Raw genomic sequence first — 19,182 nt, forward strand, 5'->3', positions numbered from 1 at the left:
TTTCGGCTTTATATATATATATATATATATATATATCAGTAAAAGAAAGATTTAAGGCGTTATCGCAAGGTCAAAGATTATGCACGTTATTGAATAAATATTATAGATTAATCGAAAGCGATCTGGGTTTAAGGGCCGATATTCGGCAGAAAAAACAATGGATGGCTAAAGTAGGGCCGTGGTCGACAAGAAGAAGCAACGAGGTAACGAGAACCCGCCGGACGAGACAATAGTTTTCCGGTCGCCGAACAAAGCCCATAGCAACAGCCAAGTCGAGTATAATCGGCGCCGACATAATAGGGGATAGGGAGAAAATCGTAATTGAAGTTATCTTTGATTAGAACATAAAATTGGATCGTGTATTGAAAATGATTCATAGATTCGATTGATTAGAATCACGCGTTGCGTTGCGTTGCTGCTTATTCACCGGACGTTCCGAACGAAGGGACGCGCACGCGGTCGCTCGCATCCGATCTATGTTGCGATAAAATCCTAACGATTAGAGAATGAAAAAACAAAGTCTTCTGAAAGATATTGAATTTACAAAGAAAATCAAAGACACAAAGGTTAAGATAACGACGACGACGATGATGATGATGATGATCATGATGATGATTGGATGATGATGATGATGATGACGATGATAACAATAATGATAACGATTGGAAGTGGATAAGAATAATATTTTATTTTAAGGTATCTTTTTTAGATTGCATTATGAAGAAATGAAAGGACGATTAAAAATGATCTCTTGAAATTAAAATCGACTCACCTGATGATACCGTCCTCTCGAGGACCTGTATCAATTGAACAGTCGTTGGGTCCATCTGCATGGTGCTAGGAATTTTTGTACGACGCTCTTTGTAAGATATATAATGCAATAGCGACACGAGACTCCTTACGATATCGTCCTAACGCGAGACGTTTTTTTCTGATCGTAACCGGCGGATACCCACATGTAGTCACTACCGAATCAACTACCCCGACAAGGTTCCCCTCTTCTTCTCTTTCCCCTTGTCTTTCTCTTACTCTCTAGGACGCTCTTGCTTTTCCCTTCAACGTGCGGCGTAGTGATATCCCACAAGCCTCCTCGATATCGCTTCTTATAATTTCCTTCCTATCCTCGTAAATAGACGAGATCAGAATAATTAACGATAATAAAACGTTTAGATATTTATCAATCGCCCGAGCTCGATTAACGTTAAAAAAAAATCGTATATTTATTTGGCACGAAGGACGTAAAAAAACGTGACGAAGCTAATCCTTCCCTCTTGCCCTTCTTCCTTGTTCTCTTGTGATCGTCGGCTTCCACTGGTCAACCAAATGAGGACTATTTTCTACGCGTCTCGACCCTTCCCTCTCGAAAACGCATGCGCGTTGCATTTAATAGCGCCCCCTATTCGATCCCAGCGCCTAAAATTGCACCACTGCTGCCACCGAAATGAGGATGACCGTTTAAACCGGCTGATTTTCAATTGGGTTTGAATTTTTGAACCGTTTTCCCTACAAACGCCATTGGCTTTTCGGTACTAAGAAACAATATGGCCTCGAAAACTAGAAACTATTCAATGCTTTTGGAAAGACACGCTATTATGGAATTTGACTACGTTAATAGAATCGTAATAAAATATTCATATATGTATATATTAACGTGAAATGATCTTTATTAATTTTCTCGAAAGAAAATGTTTTTTTTTAAAGATTTTGGGGAATTTTTAGGAAACATTACATAATATTCGATAAATACAAATTTTATTTTGTTATTGCACAAACATCCTGTTTCTTGAGTAAGCTGCAGTAAAAATATAAAGGAACGCATTCAACCGATTGCACAGTTAATTAGATAATATTCCACTAGAGGGCAGTGGTTATCACAAAACTTACCTCGGTCGGCATTGCAGATTTCTACATTATATAAATTATCTGTCGGCATTGCAGATTTCTACATTATAGATTTCTCTGTCGACATTACAGATTTCTACGATATCATAGAATTATCTGTCGGTAATACAGAACGATATACCGATCGATAAAGAAGCTCCCTTGATCACGAGATAAATTTTAGTGACTTTCTTAAGCAATCAACGAACTAATAATAAATTTGAATGATTCCATATATACAAACGGTTATGTAAATTTCTTAGGAATAAAAATTACGATTGAATTTCTAAAGAAAAATAAAAACCGGATTTTAATGGAAAAATCTGCAAGAAAACGGCAGATGCGCGTTCGTAGTTTCTACAATGCGATGCGTACAAATAAAAGATTTTTTAGCTAGCGAGATTGTGACCCTTCGAAGAAAAGAACCCTCCAACTTGTCCCATCCTGGGGTGGTGGGGGGGATTAAATAATACACATATAAACGTGTATCAAAAAACTTCTGTTCGGTTATTCAATTGACACAAAGAAAAAAAGGGAATTTTTTGGACGATGGACTTACGAAGAGGGTTGTAAGAAAAATGTATCTTTCATTTTAGTAGATTTAATGAAACGATATACAGAATACATTCGCTTTCGTAATGCATCGCAGCGCGTGCATTGCGCGTGCCTTACCATCTATATCACATGTCAATTTTTTTTTTTTTTTTTTTCTATTATTTATAAAATATAATCGTTATGTCATTTTTTTTTATTCTCACGTCGTGCCTTTGAACTGTTTCTTCCGTCATGTCGAAAGCATATATATAGATATATATATATATTTATATATATATATATATATATATATCTAAACGTGCGTGTCGTGCGTGCACGCGCGCTTTACTATTTATATACGTCTATTTCTTTGTTAAAAAAATGTCCGTATATGCTGGGATGATCTATGCATTCGAGCGCACGTGGCACGCGTCTCACCTTTGCGTACACGATACCAATATATATATATATATATAATATACATAGGTAGGTATATACATATATATTTCCTTATACGTATATAATACGTATATAATACGCATCCATGGACACGTATTTATATATGATATACATACTATGCATATATCGTGCATACATATGCACACGTACGCACCGCTTAAGCGAGAAGTATCGTGTGGCTTGGTACTGAATTAAACAACGAATCAGGCCTCGAAACGTCTTCGTGAAATGTGCACGCGCGTAATTAATCTTTCATATATATATAATATATATATATATATATATATATATATCTTTATTTCACTCAAAAATATATTCTTTATTGAATTGAATAATAAGAAATTATGGAATTGAAAATTTGTCTTTATTTAATTAATTTATCTTTTTATTATTATTCTTTTTCTCTCGTATATATATATATATATATATATATATAAAGCCGAAATTTATATACGTTCGTTTCGAAATGAAACGAAAGGACGAACAATTAAATAATGCCTTTCTTATATCCATTCTTCCCATTTTTCTTTCGTCCTACATTGAGATTGTCGTATTTTCTTTTTATTTGACTTTATCGTCATCATCATCATCATCATTATTATTTGCACTAGTTCACAGGCTCAAAAATTCGTCCGTTCGTTGCCAAATAGACGAAAATTCGGTTTTCTCATTGCGCGGGCAGGCTTCATCGAACGTCGTCTCGTATTTTATTATATATCACTTACGTTTTAAAAGTCGTGTGTGTGAGAGAGAGATCCTCGTGATCGATGGCTTTGCCAAAAGATTACGTGGGCGCGTGTGTTACAATATACAAATTGATTATTTTATTTTCGGTACAACGTCTAGAGAACTTGCGATGCGGTAGTGGTGGTGGTGGTGGATGGTAGGTTGGTTGGTGTACATGTATGTGTGTATTATTGGTGATTGGAGTGCACTCTTTGCATTTATTATTGTGCAATTAGGAAAAATTCGCGATTTTTTTTTTCTTTTTGTTTTTTTTTCTCTTATTAGACATAGTTGCGTTTTTATTCTCTTATGTGTTTTTTTTGTATTTAATTAGATATTTTTTTTTTTCGTTTTCGTGTTTATTTTTATTCTTTTTTTTCTTCTTCTTCTTTTTATTTTTATTTTTGCACGCGAAAAAGAGAAAAACGCAGCAAATGATGATGATGGCGGGCGGTGGGCTCTTGGCGGCATAGTTGGATCGATCGACGCGAAAACGAGAACGGATTTATATCGTTCTTATATTGATTTTATTTAATGATTATTATTCAATATATTAGGACGGATACGAACGATAACGAGAAGTAATGATCACTTTGATCAAATTTTTGTGGGTCTCGTCGTTCGTCTCGTAATTTATTTTTCAACGCGAATTGGGAAATGAAAAAAGGAATAAATGATGCTTCTGATTTATTATCTTCTTCTTTCGCGAAATTTAATTAGATGCACAACAAAACGATATTACATAAGAGAAGAAGAAGAATACAAAAAAAAAAAAATAATAACGGGAATCGTAGTCATCGTCATCGTTGATTGTCGTCATCGTAGTCGTCGTCGTCACGTTTTCATTCATCGAGATAATAATTTTTTTATTTAATCCAAAAATATATATATGTATATATATAAAAATAAATCAAAGATATATATTAGAGAGAACAAAATTATTTGTTGATCGAACATATATATATATATATATATATATATATTATATATTATATTTATTTTATACACACTGATAAAACGGGGCAAGGGTTGTTGTTGGGGGGGGGTGAGAAGGGGGATTATTTTACACGAAAAACGGATCTGATCGTTGAATTGATTTTTTTTTTTTTTTTTTTTTGTTTTGTTTTTTTTTTTCGTTTTTTTTTCTGTTTTTGTTAAGTTGCATTATATTACACCAATAGAGACGACGCATATTAAATATTGAAAATTGACAGCCATGAATTTTTGTTTGTAAAAAATAAAAGATAAGAAAGAAAAAGACGGGCGGGCGGGGGGGCGGTCTCGTTTCATTTGTTTAATTAGAATCATTTTTCGACATTCGAACGATCCGACTTTGCCTTTATTTTTTCTCTCTCGTCTATTAACCACGTTTTATATCATTTTTTCCAACCCCATACGCGACACTTCCGCTTTTTCCTTATATTTCATAAGAAATGTTCATTCAATTACCCACGAATATAATCCTTCGACTATCGAATCACAATTTTTACACACACGGCACTTTGTTTAAAAATTAATTTACATCGCGAAAATCATCCCCAAAGTTCAAGCTCTCAGAGAAAGATAGAACTAATTGTTGCATTAATATTTAACAATTAACACGTTCGCTGTATTAATTTAATTGGAGAAAAGAAATGCACGGATTATGAATATTTTTCTAGATACATAATAATAATAGTACAACAAATAATAATTTATAATATATATATATATATAAAAATTGCAGAAAGATGTCCAGGGTTTGGGTTTGTTTTTTTTTTGGGGGTGGAAGGTGTCCACCTTTCGAGAAAAATAAAATTTTTAAATACGATCTCTGACTGTAGTATAAAAAAAAAGATATACTAGTTCTAATAGTTTAATTTCTAGTTAAAAAAAAAAAAAAGAAACAAAAATGCAATGTGAATAACGTACAATGTATGTTTTACGATTTTATATTGGACCACGTTTTATTATAGGGTTGGAAATTAGACAGTTCCTAATTATGTGAAGTATACTAAATAAACTAAAAAAAAGTATTTTATATAAATATCACACATATACATGTGTAATATATATATATGTGACAGATAAATTAAAAGAAAAAAAAATCAATTAAAAAAGTGTGTCACGTTTTTTTAGCGAACGTGTCGAATATTGTTTGAATGTTTTTTTTTTCTTCTAAATTTTTTAAAAAATTCTCTGAGAACTCGACTTGGCGCGCGTTATATTAATTAAGAAGGAAACATTTTCTTTTTTTATCGTATCGAAAATAATTTAAATCGAACGCAATTCTACTCGTTCAATCTATAAGTCAATTTTTTCGATGATATCGCAATATACGAAAAGATAAATAACTCATCGAAATATAATAATTTCTCGGTGTCCACCTTAATAATCTTACTTTTATTTTTCTGTCTTTTTGTTTGTTTGTTCGTTTGTTTGTTTTCTTATATCATCTTTTACCTTGCATTCATATTACCGGGCCATTTTTTCTTTTCTTTTCTTTTCTGTTTTTTAATATTATAATATTTCGAACATTTTTTTCTAATCGCAATCATTCTCAAATACTCTCACGCACGTGTATATTGCATATATATATATATATTTATTATATATTGCAAATATCGATATTTATAATCGATAACCCTTCCATTCGACTGTCGTATTATTTTACACATTGATAGTTTAGCGCGGACGATAATTATTAATATTTATTATTTTATTATTATTCATCTTACTCTTTTTTTCCTTTCTCTTTTTTTTCTCTTTTTTTCTTTTTATTTTTTTATCGATCAAAGATACTAATTGTAAACGAAACGTAAAAAAGATATAGTATATACGTATATATATATATGTATATATGTATATACTTTGTTTTTAAGGAACGATCGTATAGAAAGAAAGGAGAAGGAATGAAGAGAAAAACGAGAGAGAGAGAGAGAGAGAGAGAGAAAGGGGGTTGCGGATAATGATTCGAAAAAGGGGGACAAAATGGATAGAAGAAAAAGAGAAGAAAAATATTTGTCCGAGGATAACATCGAATATACGAAAAAACTATAATTGTGCCGATAATTATGAAAGTAATCTCAGTGTCAAAAAAATTGTATAAAAAATCAATTATTTCATATATACCACGTTGTTAAATTTCAATGAAATTAATTCAATATGTAATTTTGTATTTTCATGTTAGATAGTATTTGTTATATTTTAAATATTATATAATATTCATTGGGTGTTAACAAATGTAATTTTTTTTCGAATAGGTAACTGTATGGTTAAACAATTTTCATAATTATGGGGACAATTATGTTGCATCGAATCCTCGAGGTGTTTTTTTTTTTCCCGGTTAAAAACGCTCGGAGAATAAAAAGCGTGAATTATTGTGAACTGGGGGTACACACGGTTTTGTTTTTTTAACGACGCATACACACGTAGTTAAATATTATCTACTATTGTGGAATTAGTACACGTATTTATTAGATTCGCATTTTATTTCGCTCAATTGTGGCTCTTCTTCTTCATCTTCATCTTCATCTTCATCTTCATGTCTTCATATTTTTATTTGTGAATGTATTTATTATAATTTGATTTTATTGAGATGATTCAAATCAATCGTACGCGTTGAAACGAGACAAACAAACTATGATGATCCAGGGTTGCATTTTAAAAATAGATTAAAAGGATTTTAAATCCTTCAAAATTGATGAAAAAATCATTCAAGGATATTTGTATCCTTTCGATAACATTCCACTGTTGTTCCTTCATTCCCTGGTGATTAAAAATTTTCCTTGTATTAATGTTAGACGTTTGTGACCACCATTTCTTCTAAAGTAAGATAGCCATTGGTCATCTTCATCAGTTGTTTATATTTCTCGTCGTCGTTGTTTATCGTCGCGTAAATTTTTTGTTCACGAAGAGCCATCCGATTAGCGTAAATCCTAGCGCGATTTAACTAAGTGGATCTTTTTTTTTTTTTTCTCTTTTTTTTTTTTTTTTAAGGAATAGTGGTAACAATAACACAAATTGACGACAAAGGTATCGATGGTAACAATGTGTTGCTGTGGTGGTAGTAATAATAATAACGCCATAAACTAGTAGCACTAGTAATAAGTAGTAATGGATAGTAATAATAGTAATTGATCTGGTGGTAGTAATAGTAGTAATAGTAATAGTAGTAGTAGTAGTAGTAATTAGTAGTAAATGGTGGTGGTGATGGGTAGTGGTAGTGGTGATGGTGGTGGTGATGGGTAGTGGTAGTGGTGATGGTGGTGCTGGTGGTAGTAGTAGTAGTAATAGTAAATAGTAATAGTAGTCATAGTAAGTAGTAGTAGTAGTAGTAGTAGTAATAATAAATTCTAGTAGTAATAGTAGTAGTAATAGCAGCAGCTGTAGCGCGGTATACGTACATATATATATATACTATATAATATATATATATAAATAGGACTTTTTACGTTAGTTTGATTAAAATTAAACGTCATAACGTAATAGGTAACTTTATGCCGAATCCGTTTGGTAAACCGCATTTCTCACACACAAGTAGAATATTTTCTTTATAATTTATCGTGGTTTTACCAAGACAGGATTCGCGGTTTTCTTTCCTTAACTCTCTAAAATCACATAAACGCAAGAGTAATGGTAAATAATGGGGGTTTGTTGGTCGATGTTAAAACAATCGACCTCACATTTTGGCACTCGCATGCAATTAACGATGCTCGATTATTATTGGTGCCGAAACGGGTTTGCAGCATCGAATATATATTTCGAATACTCTCTTGCTTTATTTAACTCTCTCTCTCTCTCTCTCTCTTTCTCTCTATCTATTTCTCCCTTTTATTCTATTTTTCACGTTCACCTTTTTTTTTCTATAATCATAATAGGCACGAGATAATAATATACTTAACACGATTCTCATTAATTTCAATTAATTTCATTTAAGATTTGAGATTTTTCTAAATAGACGAAAAACTTTCATGGTGGTTATTGTTCCACACCACCTTCTCCCCCCTCCTCCTCTCCGTGCCCCGTTTATCCCCCATTGAGAGTTTGCACGCTTATTAAACGCGTGATAATTTGATTTGTTTAAACAAATAATTACCACGCGTATTTTATACTTATACTTTCATATCTTTCGTAATAGGAAAAACAAATATATATATATACATATATATATATATATATTTCGAGATCAAAAAAAAGGTTTAGCAAGGAGGCATCGCTGTTTCATGCGAGTGCAGCCATAGCCGCGTTATAATAAACGCTTATCTATCGTTAAAGGACGAAGGAGAGAACCCGTGTGTGTGCGTCTAGGTACATATCATTTTCTCTCTCTCTCTCTCTCTCTCTTTCTTATACACATTTTTTCGTAACCTTTTCTATTTTCTTATTTTTTTTTTTTTACAAGACGACAAATATTTAATCGCTCACGTTCGCTCCTTCGTCTGATTTTTCTGATATGTTGCAATATCGCCAATGCATATAATATATTTTCTGTGTGTGTGTGTATTTTTTTTTTATCTCATTTTTTTTTTCATTCCATTCAAAAAATAATGCGCGTGAGCTTTGGCCGAAAATATGATAAAATAAATTGTTGTTTCTTTTCTCTTTTTTTTTTTTAAATCTTTTCCTTCTCGTTCTTAACTCTTTTTCTTAGTTGTTTTTTGTTTTTTCTTATAATTTAATCTAACGCCACACGTCAGACAGAGATCGACGAAGAATCGACGAATAATCGAACGAAGATTAAACGATATCGGTGCTTATTTTTTTTTCTTTTTCTTTTTTTCTTGTGTTTTTTTTTGTTGTTTTATCTATCGGCGACGTAATTCGTATAAAGTAGGTAGAAAAGTGATAAAAATTCTATACACATGTGGGTTAGTTTTTTCTCTCTCTCTCTCTCTCTCTCATTTGTAAGTACATCTCTTCTATTCTCTTTTTTTTTTTTCTCACACGCAAAAACGAACTTTTTATTTTCTCTCTCTCTCTCTCTCGCTCTCTCATTTTAAATATCTCGATCTAAAATCTAAGATAAGAAAGATAGCAAAATGTTACACGAACAAAATTTTTTCGCCGATATCGTGTGTGGGGTACGTAAGCTTTTTTTCAATTGCTCACCGATTCTCCGATCGTCGATCGTTTTTTTTTTTTCCTTTTCGTTTCCTACCATTCGACAGCACGGGCAGGTAACGTTATGATATATATATATATATATATATTAATAATAATAGTAAATAAAATAGTAATTATATAGTAACAATAATAATAATATAATAATAATTATAGCAATAGTAATAATAATAATAATAATAATAATAATAATAGTAGTAACGCATACGGAGCTTCAGGCACGCACATTGGGGGCTACTTTTCCTTAAAATTTAACTCCGACAGCGTAGATTCGCGCTTATTCTTTCTCTCCAGTCTCTCTCTCTCTCTCTCTTTTTTTCTTTCTTTCTTTCTTTCTTTCTTTCAACCAATCACATTCGTTCATAATTTTGCGAATAATTACGCAAACGCAATGATTGTACATAATAAATACACGGTACAATTGCGTACGCGTAAGAATATGCATCCCATTTACTACTATATATATTTATATAATAATAATAATAATAATAATAATAATATATTAAATTCATTCTCGGGGATTTAAATTCGTAGGATCGTAGATAAGGGTTAAAATAAAGGGGGGTGGGATGGGGGTGGATAGGGGGGACGATATATCCGTTCAGCTGCTTCTCGAAGGTAAGCTCATTCGAAATGACAAAGAGAAACACTTAGAGAAAAATTTACGAATTGCGTGAGAAAAAAGAAAACAACAAGACACGCGTAAAGGAATGAAGAAATAAAGAAAGCCATAGGCTAGGTTTAATAATAATAATAATAATGAATTGAAAAGAAAATTAATTGAAAAATGTGGAACAACCATAGGGGGTTGATAATCATTGAAGACAATTGTCATATACAAGAATTATAAATTAGCCTTAGGCTTCGTTCAGGGTGTAATTGTAGGGATTGGTAATAGGGATGATTGTGTTAGTAGTTGGTGGTGATGGGTGGTACAGTGATAGTGTGACGAAGGGAGTAAAGGGAAAACGTTTAGAAGGGTAGACTACCGACAAACATTGTTTCAATTAGCGGTGGCGCCGGCACGAGATCCTCGAGTTTCAGGTAAAAAATCCTTTGAAGACCTTGAACCGAAAGGCTCCTTAATTCCGGCAGCTTACCGAGAAGACGGGACAGGTAATGGGTTTTCCTTTGGGCCTCGGCGTCATAAGTTACATGGTCGCGTAACGACGAGATTATTTTCATCTGCAGTTGTTCCATACGATGGGGTTCCTTCAACCCGTACCTCTCTGAAAATTAAAGTTTTCGGACGTGTGTATGGTTGGTCATGTCTTTTCTAATTGTTCTATGGATGAGTTTCCCCAGTAATTTCGTGCACGCGGTTTTACGGTCGTCGACGTGCATGCATCGCGTGCAACGCGCAAAGTCAGACGATAACCGATCTACCTGATCGATAAATAATTGATCGGATGGGGAGGGGTAGGGTAGGGGGTGTACCTTCTACTATTCTTTCCTTCAATCGAGAATAAACAATGATTTGGCGGATAAGGATTAGTCCCATAGTTGAACGTACTACTATTAAATCACTTACCGGTAATCAGGGTAAGTGCACAAAGACAGGCGAACGCGCTGATATCAACGTCCAACCCGTGAAGGGATTTGCAAAATTCCAGAATGCTGTGCAACCAGTCGCCGAAGCTACGTTGACATTGTTCCAAAGCTAGGACTACCCCATTGCAAAATGTTAACTTGGTGTCTTCCGGTTTGGTACGGTAAGCCAACCTGAGGACGAATAGTTCCAGGCTGGCAGATTGGAACAATAATTCCTGGAGAAAAGGGAACAGAAAAGATTTTTATGTTTTTATGATTCCGTTAGGATGCGTGAGTTAGGAAATTTCATAGATTGGCAATAGCACGACGACGACAACAACGACTTATCGTCGAACAGTAGCAGGGTAGACGGTTCGAAAGCTCGTCTTGTCGAGAATGACCTTTTAGAAAATGTACGAGGTATCGATCTTTGTCGTCTTCGAACACGGGTATACACAATGCACAGACACGATCGAAAGGAACTCACCTGATCCTCTCGTGCCAGATCCGTGAAACCAGGTATTTTGTCGGCAAAATTTCTAATAACATCGATCGAGGTAGTTAACAGACTGTAGAATTGTTGAATTTTTTCTGCCTCGGTTACGGACAAATCACCTGGTCTCGATTGTCTGTATTGCGAATAGTCGAGATTCATACGATCCGGGGTAGTATCCAAATGGGCACGAACCAAAGCCGTGATCAATGATACTGGGGGACTTGGCGGGGATTCCTGGGGTGATTTTGGTTTAGAAGGTAATCTTCCTCTACGGCCCTTCAACGAGTCTGTCCTAACGACCTATTGAACGAATATTTATTATAATCATCATCTTATTCCTAAATCAAATGATAATAATCATGATAAATGGATAACTTACTTCTTTCACCATGCCGACCATCAGACACTTTTGGAAGCGACAAAATTGGCAACGATTTCTACGACGTTTGTCGACCGGACATGCTTTTTCGGCTAGGCAAACGTATTTGGAACCTTTCTGCACCGTCCTCTTGAAGAAACCCTTGCAACCCTCGCACGTACGCACCCCATAATGCTGGCAGGCTGCTGTATCACCGCAAACGGCGCACAATTGGCTCGGGCTTGGTGGTGCACGTTCATTGGTGGTAGTACCGCTTCCAGATGACGGGGGACTGACTGATGAAATAGCTGAACTCGCCGTGCTCGTAGTGTTGACGATGCTCGTGATGTTCGCGTTACCAACAACTGGGCCAACTCCACCGCGTGCCTTTGGGGACTCGTTGCTGCCACTACTGTCGGTGTCAATCAAAACGGTTCGATAATCTTTCTTACTTCTTACTAAAAGGATATACGTAATATAACAAGGCGTAAAAGGGGGATTTGTTTGCATTTGTTGTTTGCTAATGCAAATAATTACCTTGCCGATTCGGACCTTTGGGTGGGCAAGGATGCCCTTCGCGAACGCGGAGGACCTACGACGACGTTCTCAAGGTTCGGACAGATATCAGTTGGTGCAACCGGAACTGATACACTTGCACCACCACCACCACCACCCGTGATGGTTGGTGCTTGACCATACACCATGGGTACCGTCACTGCTACTCCGTAAGGTGAATCTTGCCGATGACTTGAGGAAGGTGAAGGCATCGTTGCAGTTGGCGTGGGTGCTGTTTCCGTTGGAAAGTAACCTTGGTGATGATGGTGATGCGTTTGTGCCTGAGTCTGTTGTTGTTGTTGTTGTTGTTGATGAATTTGGGGATGATGGTGGTGGTGTTGTTGTTGCTGTTGAGGTTGTTGTTGGGTATGGTGCTCGTGATAGGTAACACCCGATGTGAATTCGGTCGAATAATGACCAGCTCCGCAGGAATATACCGAATTTTCGTAACAATCGTCATCCATTTTGATGCCGAGACCCTGGAGTTCTTGTCTGGTATATCGTTGCACCGTGTAGGTCTCTTGGAAGCTCGGCAATGGTGTGGGACTATAATAGAATTATCATTCTATCTTTGGGGAAACGGCTTGGAGAATTTATTTTTTCAATTTAAATTCATTTATATTCGTAGATCTGTGTGTGTGTGTGTTTGTGTGTCAATATTTCGGTTCGATTCATATTAATCTAACGGTACATTTGATGTATCTTCATTTTCGAGTTATATAAGATTAAAAGAAAATGTGTTTATTAAAAATTAAAATCTAAATAAATACCTCAGCGAATCGGTTTGAATTTCTTCGGGAAGGGGTGGTGGCGGTGGAGGTGGTTGCGCCGTTTGATGATGAACGCTTTGTTGCGTTTGTGCAGGTTCATCGTTTGTCGGCACACCCTGCGGATTACCCAGCTGCAATTCTGGAAATGGATCCAGTTCCTCCGGCAAACTTCCGGCATCTGCAGAATCCGTGTAGGGCGCGCTCAACAAATCCGCGAAACTGCTGCATCCAAATGGACTCTGAAAAATATTCATAAAATTTACGTGTAAATCTATGAAATATTTTTTTTTTTATTTTAACGAGAATTTTCTTTTTAAGATTTAAATCCAAATGATAGTTTTATCTTTTTCCACACAGAAAATTATTATAATTATTTCAAATTAATCGTTTAGTGGATGATAAAGAAAACTCTAGTTAATAATCGTAATAAAAATCCCTAGTTTACTTTCGTATCGATGAGGAACGGTGTTTTTTTACACTTATCAGTCGAGACATCGATGATGTATACGATCGAGTTGCACGACTTAGAATGCTCGGAAAATCCGAGTAAGTATCGCGTGTTGCTTACAATCTGCCGTTCGATAGAATCAATCAAGTGTTTTTTTTTTATTCTGTCGAAAGCGCAAGTACAATAAAACAAAGAACTAATCATTCCTTATATCCGAGTATATATAATTATAGATATTTTCTTTAATAAACATTTCGTGATGTTTATTCGAATGATACAAATAATTTTGATGGGAAGGAAACAAAAATAATAAAAATGATCACTTTTGTCCGAAAAAGTATCGAAAAAGAAAATTTGGTAAAAACAAAAAATTACAAATAGAAAGGAATGAGATAGAAATAGAGAAAGAAAAAGGAAGTGATGGGGGAAGTAAATTAGAAAAAAAACAAATTGTGGTAGGATAAAGATTGAGAATATTCAATTTGAGTCAATTGTTCCGCTTATGGTTGACATTTTGTTCATCGTTCCCTCGAGGGACAGAGAGAATGGCACCGCAAAACTTACGTTATTCGTGTCAGGGTATTCTAAAGGGCTTCTCGATGCTAAAAATGATATTAATTTTGAACACGGTTTTGGTTGATCGAGTTGATTACGCGAAAAGTGCAATTCTTTCCTTTCTATATATATATATATATTATAATGAAAAGAAAAATAATAGAAGGAAGGAAGGAAAGAAATAAAGAAAAAAAAAAAGGTAAACGAGTAGGATAACGTAGGTGAGTTTGAATGCAGATTACGATAGTGGGTTGGAATGCAGACGGAACGCGATGCTAACCAGTCAGGAATCGAGATGTTGAAAACAGGAGGTGGATGATCCTGATCCCGGTTCTTGAACCGTTATGTACCAATCTATATGATATCTCAAAGTTCATTTTATTTCATTTTAAAAATATAATTACTGATTACAGATCTTAACGAATAAGAAGAAAATTGATATATAAAATTGTATAAAAAATATTTACCGAAACTTTTCAAAGAAATTGCAAAGATGCACAATTTACTGCATTGCCTTCTCTGACATTTTTTAAACTCTACATGCTAAATTTATAACTCAAAAGAGTATTCTACGCGTAGACAAGAGAGTGGACTTTAATTTAATATAAAAATTATTCAAATCCATTTGCTAAAAGTATAAAAAATATTAACCGAAACTATTCAAAGAATTAGCAAAGATGCACAATTTACTGCATTGCCTTCTCTGACATGTTTTAAACTTTACATGCTAAATTTATAACTCAAAAGAGTATTCTACGCGTAGATAAAAGAGTGTACTTTAATTTAATATAAGTTTCATTAAAATCTATTCACTTTTAGTATAAAAAATATTTACCAAAACTATTCAAAGAATTAGCAAAGATGCACAATTTACAGCATTGCAATCTCTTTGAAAAGTTTCTATATATATTCGTATAAAAATATCTTTGTCCGTTTATTAAAATAAAAATTCTCCAAGTTGAGTGGTGGTTTTGGTAGAGGAGAAGGGGTATCAACAAAAAATAAAGTTTCGAATGTATGATCATAAATTTACCTGTGTTTGCAGTAGAAGCATACTTGAGGCCACTGTAAATGCCGTCGTGGTTGTAGTAATCGAGGTGTGATTTGTACAGCCAAGAACCGGAACGGTAGCTGTTGTTTGTCTTTGTTGTTGTCGCTGCCGATGAGGCTGCTGTTGTTGTTGCTGCTGTTGCTCTATTTCGTTTCTGGTAATTGCAACAACACGTTGACTACCGTTACTGTTGTCGCTGTCGCCGTTCGGCGAATGCAACTGCCCTGTAAAACAAACATAAAAAAAAGAAATCATTTTAATTTGTTTATAATTAATTTTCCATCTTCTTCTTCTTCTTCTTATTGTTACAAATACTCTCTCGTTATTTTATCTTCCTCGACAAAAAAACAAAGTCAATCAATTCGAATGTTTAAACACACTTTTTATCATTCAACATTGAAACGAATCGAACGATCGAGAAAAATGGGTCACGTGCATTGTACACCTGGCTTGTTGAAATGAAAAAAAAGAAAAATGTATGATCGAAAATAGTTGGTGCCTCGTTGTATTATTACACACTAGAACAAAGTTTCTAAAGTTTCATTTCAAACGTGATATCGATGTGTCGGATGTTTCTGTTAGAAAAGGCCGTTCCATTATCGAACTGTGTATGCCATTATTGGTTTCAACCTTATAGTTCTTTTTTTATTTTCTATCTCATTATTTGGATATACCTGATATCTATTTGTATAATATATTACGTTTTGTATCAATGTTTGTAATGATCTTTATCAAAACAATAAAATTGTATAATAAATATATAACACGTACAATATCTTTGATACGGTGACTGATCGTCCATGACGATCATTTCATACGATTGGTTGGAATTTCAAGAAGAAACAAATCAAATATTTCCAATAGAAATATTCTAGTAATTTCTAGTAATATTCTAGTTTTGGAAGCTTTGAAACAGGCCTGAGTGGGTTTTTGGTACCACGGTTAATTGTAAAATTGAATTAGGAGAATCACTAGTTCACTTTTATCTTCATTTTTCGTAATTTTTTCGATGATTACTATGAAAACCTTTTCCCGTCGTTTGTTCAAAGACTTTTGCTTGATATCAGAAGGACAGTCTTCTCTTTGTCAACTGAAGCCTTCGATGCTGATGCCTCTTCCTATATAGGGTCGTATCAGCACCCCCAGGGAGACATGAAATCGTTGGCATTTAAAATACTACCACCCCGTTCTATAGACGCAACCCTGCTAACACCACCCCATCGTGATTATTATTGCACGATATTATCTCGAGGGATGGTTGGACGGTTCTACCTATTTTTTCTTTTCTGTTTTGTTTTTATTTTTCGCATAACTTGTTTCTTAAAATCGTTTTGTTTTCAATGAGTTAAAAAAAAATATATATCAAAATGTTTCAATATTTTTAATATATTAAATAATATTAATGCATGTTTATATAAAATATTATTTTGAGATATATTTGACAAATCAATCTAGCATTTTTGTTTGAATTCTTTATACAAAATTTTGTTCAATTATTTAAATCATTTTCAACGAGCAGGACAAAAATATATGAAAGTGTTTTAATATCTTAAAATATTTGGATATACAAAAAATATATTAAATAATATTAATGCATGTATATATAAAATATTATTTTGAGATATATTTGACAAATCAATCTAGCATTTTTGTTTCAATTCTTTTTAGAAAATTTTGTTCAATTATTTAAATCATTTTCAACGAGTAGGAAAAAAATATATAAAAGTGTTTTAATATTTTAAAATATTTAGATATACAAAAAATATATTAAATAATATTAATGCATGTATATATAAAATATTATTTTGAGATATATTTGACAAATCAATCTAGCATTTTTGTTTCAATTCTTTATACAAAATTTTGTTAAATTATTTAAATAATTTTCAACGCGACTAGGAAAAAAATATATAAAAAATGTTTTAATATTTTAAAGTATTTGTAGATCAGAAAAAAATATATTAAATGATATATTAATGTACTATAATATTATCTATAAAGTATTATAAATCTGTAATCGGATACGATGACAGCCGGATGAAATCACCCCTACCCTAAACCAGTATAGTAGTCTATCGAGATTAACGATAAGAATTCTCACACCCCGTGACTTTTCCGTTGTATGGTAAAACATTCTCAAATGGTTGAACTAAATTGCGAGATCTTTCACCGTGGCAGATATCAATTTAAAAAAAAAAAAAGAATAGGAGGGGAATGTTGATACCAGTGACGACTATTAGGGACAATAGTGTCACGGTTATTGCTAATGAAAAGAACTTCGATGAGGGTAGTGGGACCAAGCATATTTATCTTGTCCCATAAACTCATAAGATCTCATTATTTTATATCTCGTTACGGGTACCATAGATTAAACCTTTTTTTTTTTCTATTCAGAAAATTGTTATATTTATTATACGTTGTCAAAGATTTCGGTATATTTGGTAAAAATATTTGATTATTTGACTAATTGAAACGTTTGTTAAATTATGCGATAATCAAAAAAATATCAAATAACCAATTTTAAAATTCAATTGAAAATCATTTTAATCGGCTTGTGATTTCTAAAATTTCGAGAATAATTGATCCTAACAAATAAAATATATTATTCTCAAAAGTACAGTTCTACAAATTTAAGAAATCCCGAATTGATCCGAAAAACAATTCTCAACCTGAAATTTAGTGATTCTCTAAGACTTTTAATAAATTAAGAAAAGAAAAAGAAAGAAAGAGAAAGAGAGAGTTAAAGGTATCAAGTAAATGTATAAGTAAATATGTTTCCCCACCTACGTAAAAGAATGTTAGTATAGGGTGCACCTGAAGAACAGGTTGCACGTGTAAGATGAAAGAACGTGGTTATCCTCCTCCGAGACAAGTAGTTGGGTTCGGTACAACTCGGGACAACTCGGTTCTTTCTCGGCCGACGTAGGCAGGGTAAAGGTAGAGGAGAGGAAAGGGTAGGGTGTCGAGTGGCAAGAGAAAGAGTAGGGTTTGCCGAACAGCGTGTGCCAAGTGGATTACTGCGGTCCACGCGTCCCTCCCACGAACCACGCCCCTCCACGTGGCAAGGCACGATTGCCAGCCGTCCTTGTCGCGTGCATCCAACTTTTCTCCCACCCTTCGACCCTTTCCTCCCTCTACCCCGTTATTACCCTATGACGAAAACATTTCAAAGTCAATTTGAAGTAAAACATGTATGGTATGTCAATTATAGTTACAGGTAATTAATTTTTTCTGTAGTACGTTTCCAAAATTGAAATTTTTCGCAACACGGGAACATGATTACAAAAATTGCGACATCTTTTTATTTTTCTACAGTACTGAAGTGGTTGATATATTTAAAAATGAAATTATTTTCAAATAGTAACGCGAAGGAATAATAGTATAAGTTTGTTTATTTTAGGATTGATATAACACGGTTTCATTCAACGTAACAAATTTGAGGAATCTTATCTTACCATGTTATAGGAGGATTATCTATACTTTCTTATTGTTAAGGAATATATCTATATACTCGGTGTATAAAATATATCTTTGAACATTGTCACCGACGTTGGAGAGAAAACTAACGATCGAAAGTTGAAATCAACTATAATATAGCTTTTAACATTTCGTTTGATATAGCTCGTAAAATTGAACGTTGGCAAACTTGAAGAAATGTTTTATTGTAAAAATACTTGGCCGTTTAACGACACATAGATCGGTATAACGTGTGGCCTT

At 33.8% G+C, this 19,182-nt stretch overlaps 2 protein-coding genes across 4 annotated transcripts in view; both read right to left on the bottom strand.

Annotated features, from left to right (window-relative positions):
- The window catches only part of LOC106790710 (importin subunit beta-1), a 5,592-nt gene extending 4,256 nt beyond the window's left edge, over nt 1-1,336 (bottom strand). Inside the window, exon 1 of one of the 2 annotated variants that reach the window (XM_014755807.1) lies at nt 773-1,332. In XM_014755807.1, coding sequence (XP_014611293.1) covers nt 773-833 — 61 coding nt within the window. In that variant the 5' untranslated portion in view covers nt 834-1,332. Of the gene's footprint in view, nt 1-772 lie in introns of both variants that reach the window. The other variant, XM_014755806.1, reaches the window with a different exon arrangement.
- Nucleotides 1,337-9,672: 8,336 nt separating this feature from the next.
- Nucleotides 9,673-19,182, bottom strand: part of LOC106790717 (nuclear receptor subfamily 4 group A member 2) — a 46,809-nt gene continuing 37,299 nt past the window's right edge. For both annotated transcript variants that reach the window (XM_014755819.1, XM_014755818.1), the window contains 7 exons: nt 15,448-15,689; nt 13,412-13,650; nt 12,624-13,187; nt 12,108-12,498; nt 11,720-12,028; nt 11,234-11,468; nt 9,673-10,931 (listed from right to left, as the gene is read on the bottom strand). In XM_014755819.1, coding sequence (XP_014611305.1) covers nt 10,675-10,931; nt 11,234-11,468; nt 11,720-12,028; nt 12,108-12,498; nt 12,624-13,187; nt 13,412-13,650; nt 15,448-15,689 — 2,237 coding nt within the window. In that variant the 3' untranslated portion in view covers nt 9,673-10,674. The remainder of the gene's footprint in view (nt 10,932-11,233; nt 11,469-11,719; nt 12,029-12,107; nt 12,499-12,623; nt 13,188-13,411; nt 13,651-15,447; nt 15,690-19,182) is intronic.

The sequence above is a fragment of the Polistes canadensis genome, unplaced genomic scaffold (genome assembly GCF_001313835.1).
Source record: "Polistes canadensis isolate GaletaPanama2010 unplaced genomic scaffold, ASM131383v1 scaffold_256, whole genome shotgun sequence".
Lineage (NCBI taxonomy): Eukaryota > Metazoa > Arthropoda > Insecta > Hymenoptera > Vespidae > Polistes > Polistes canadensis.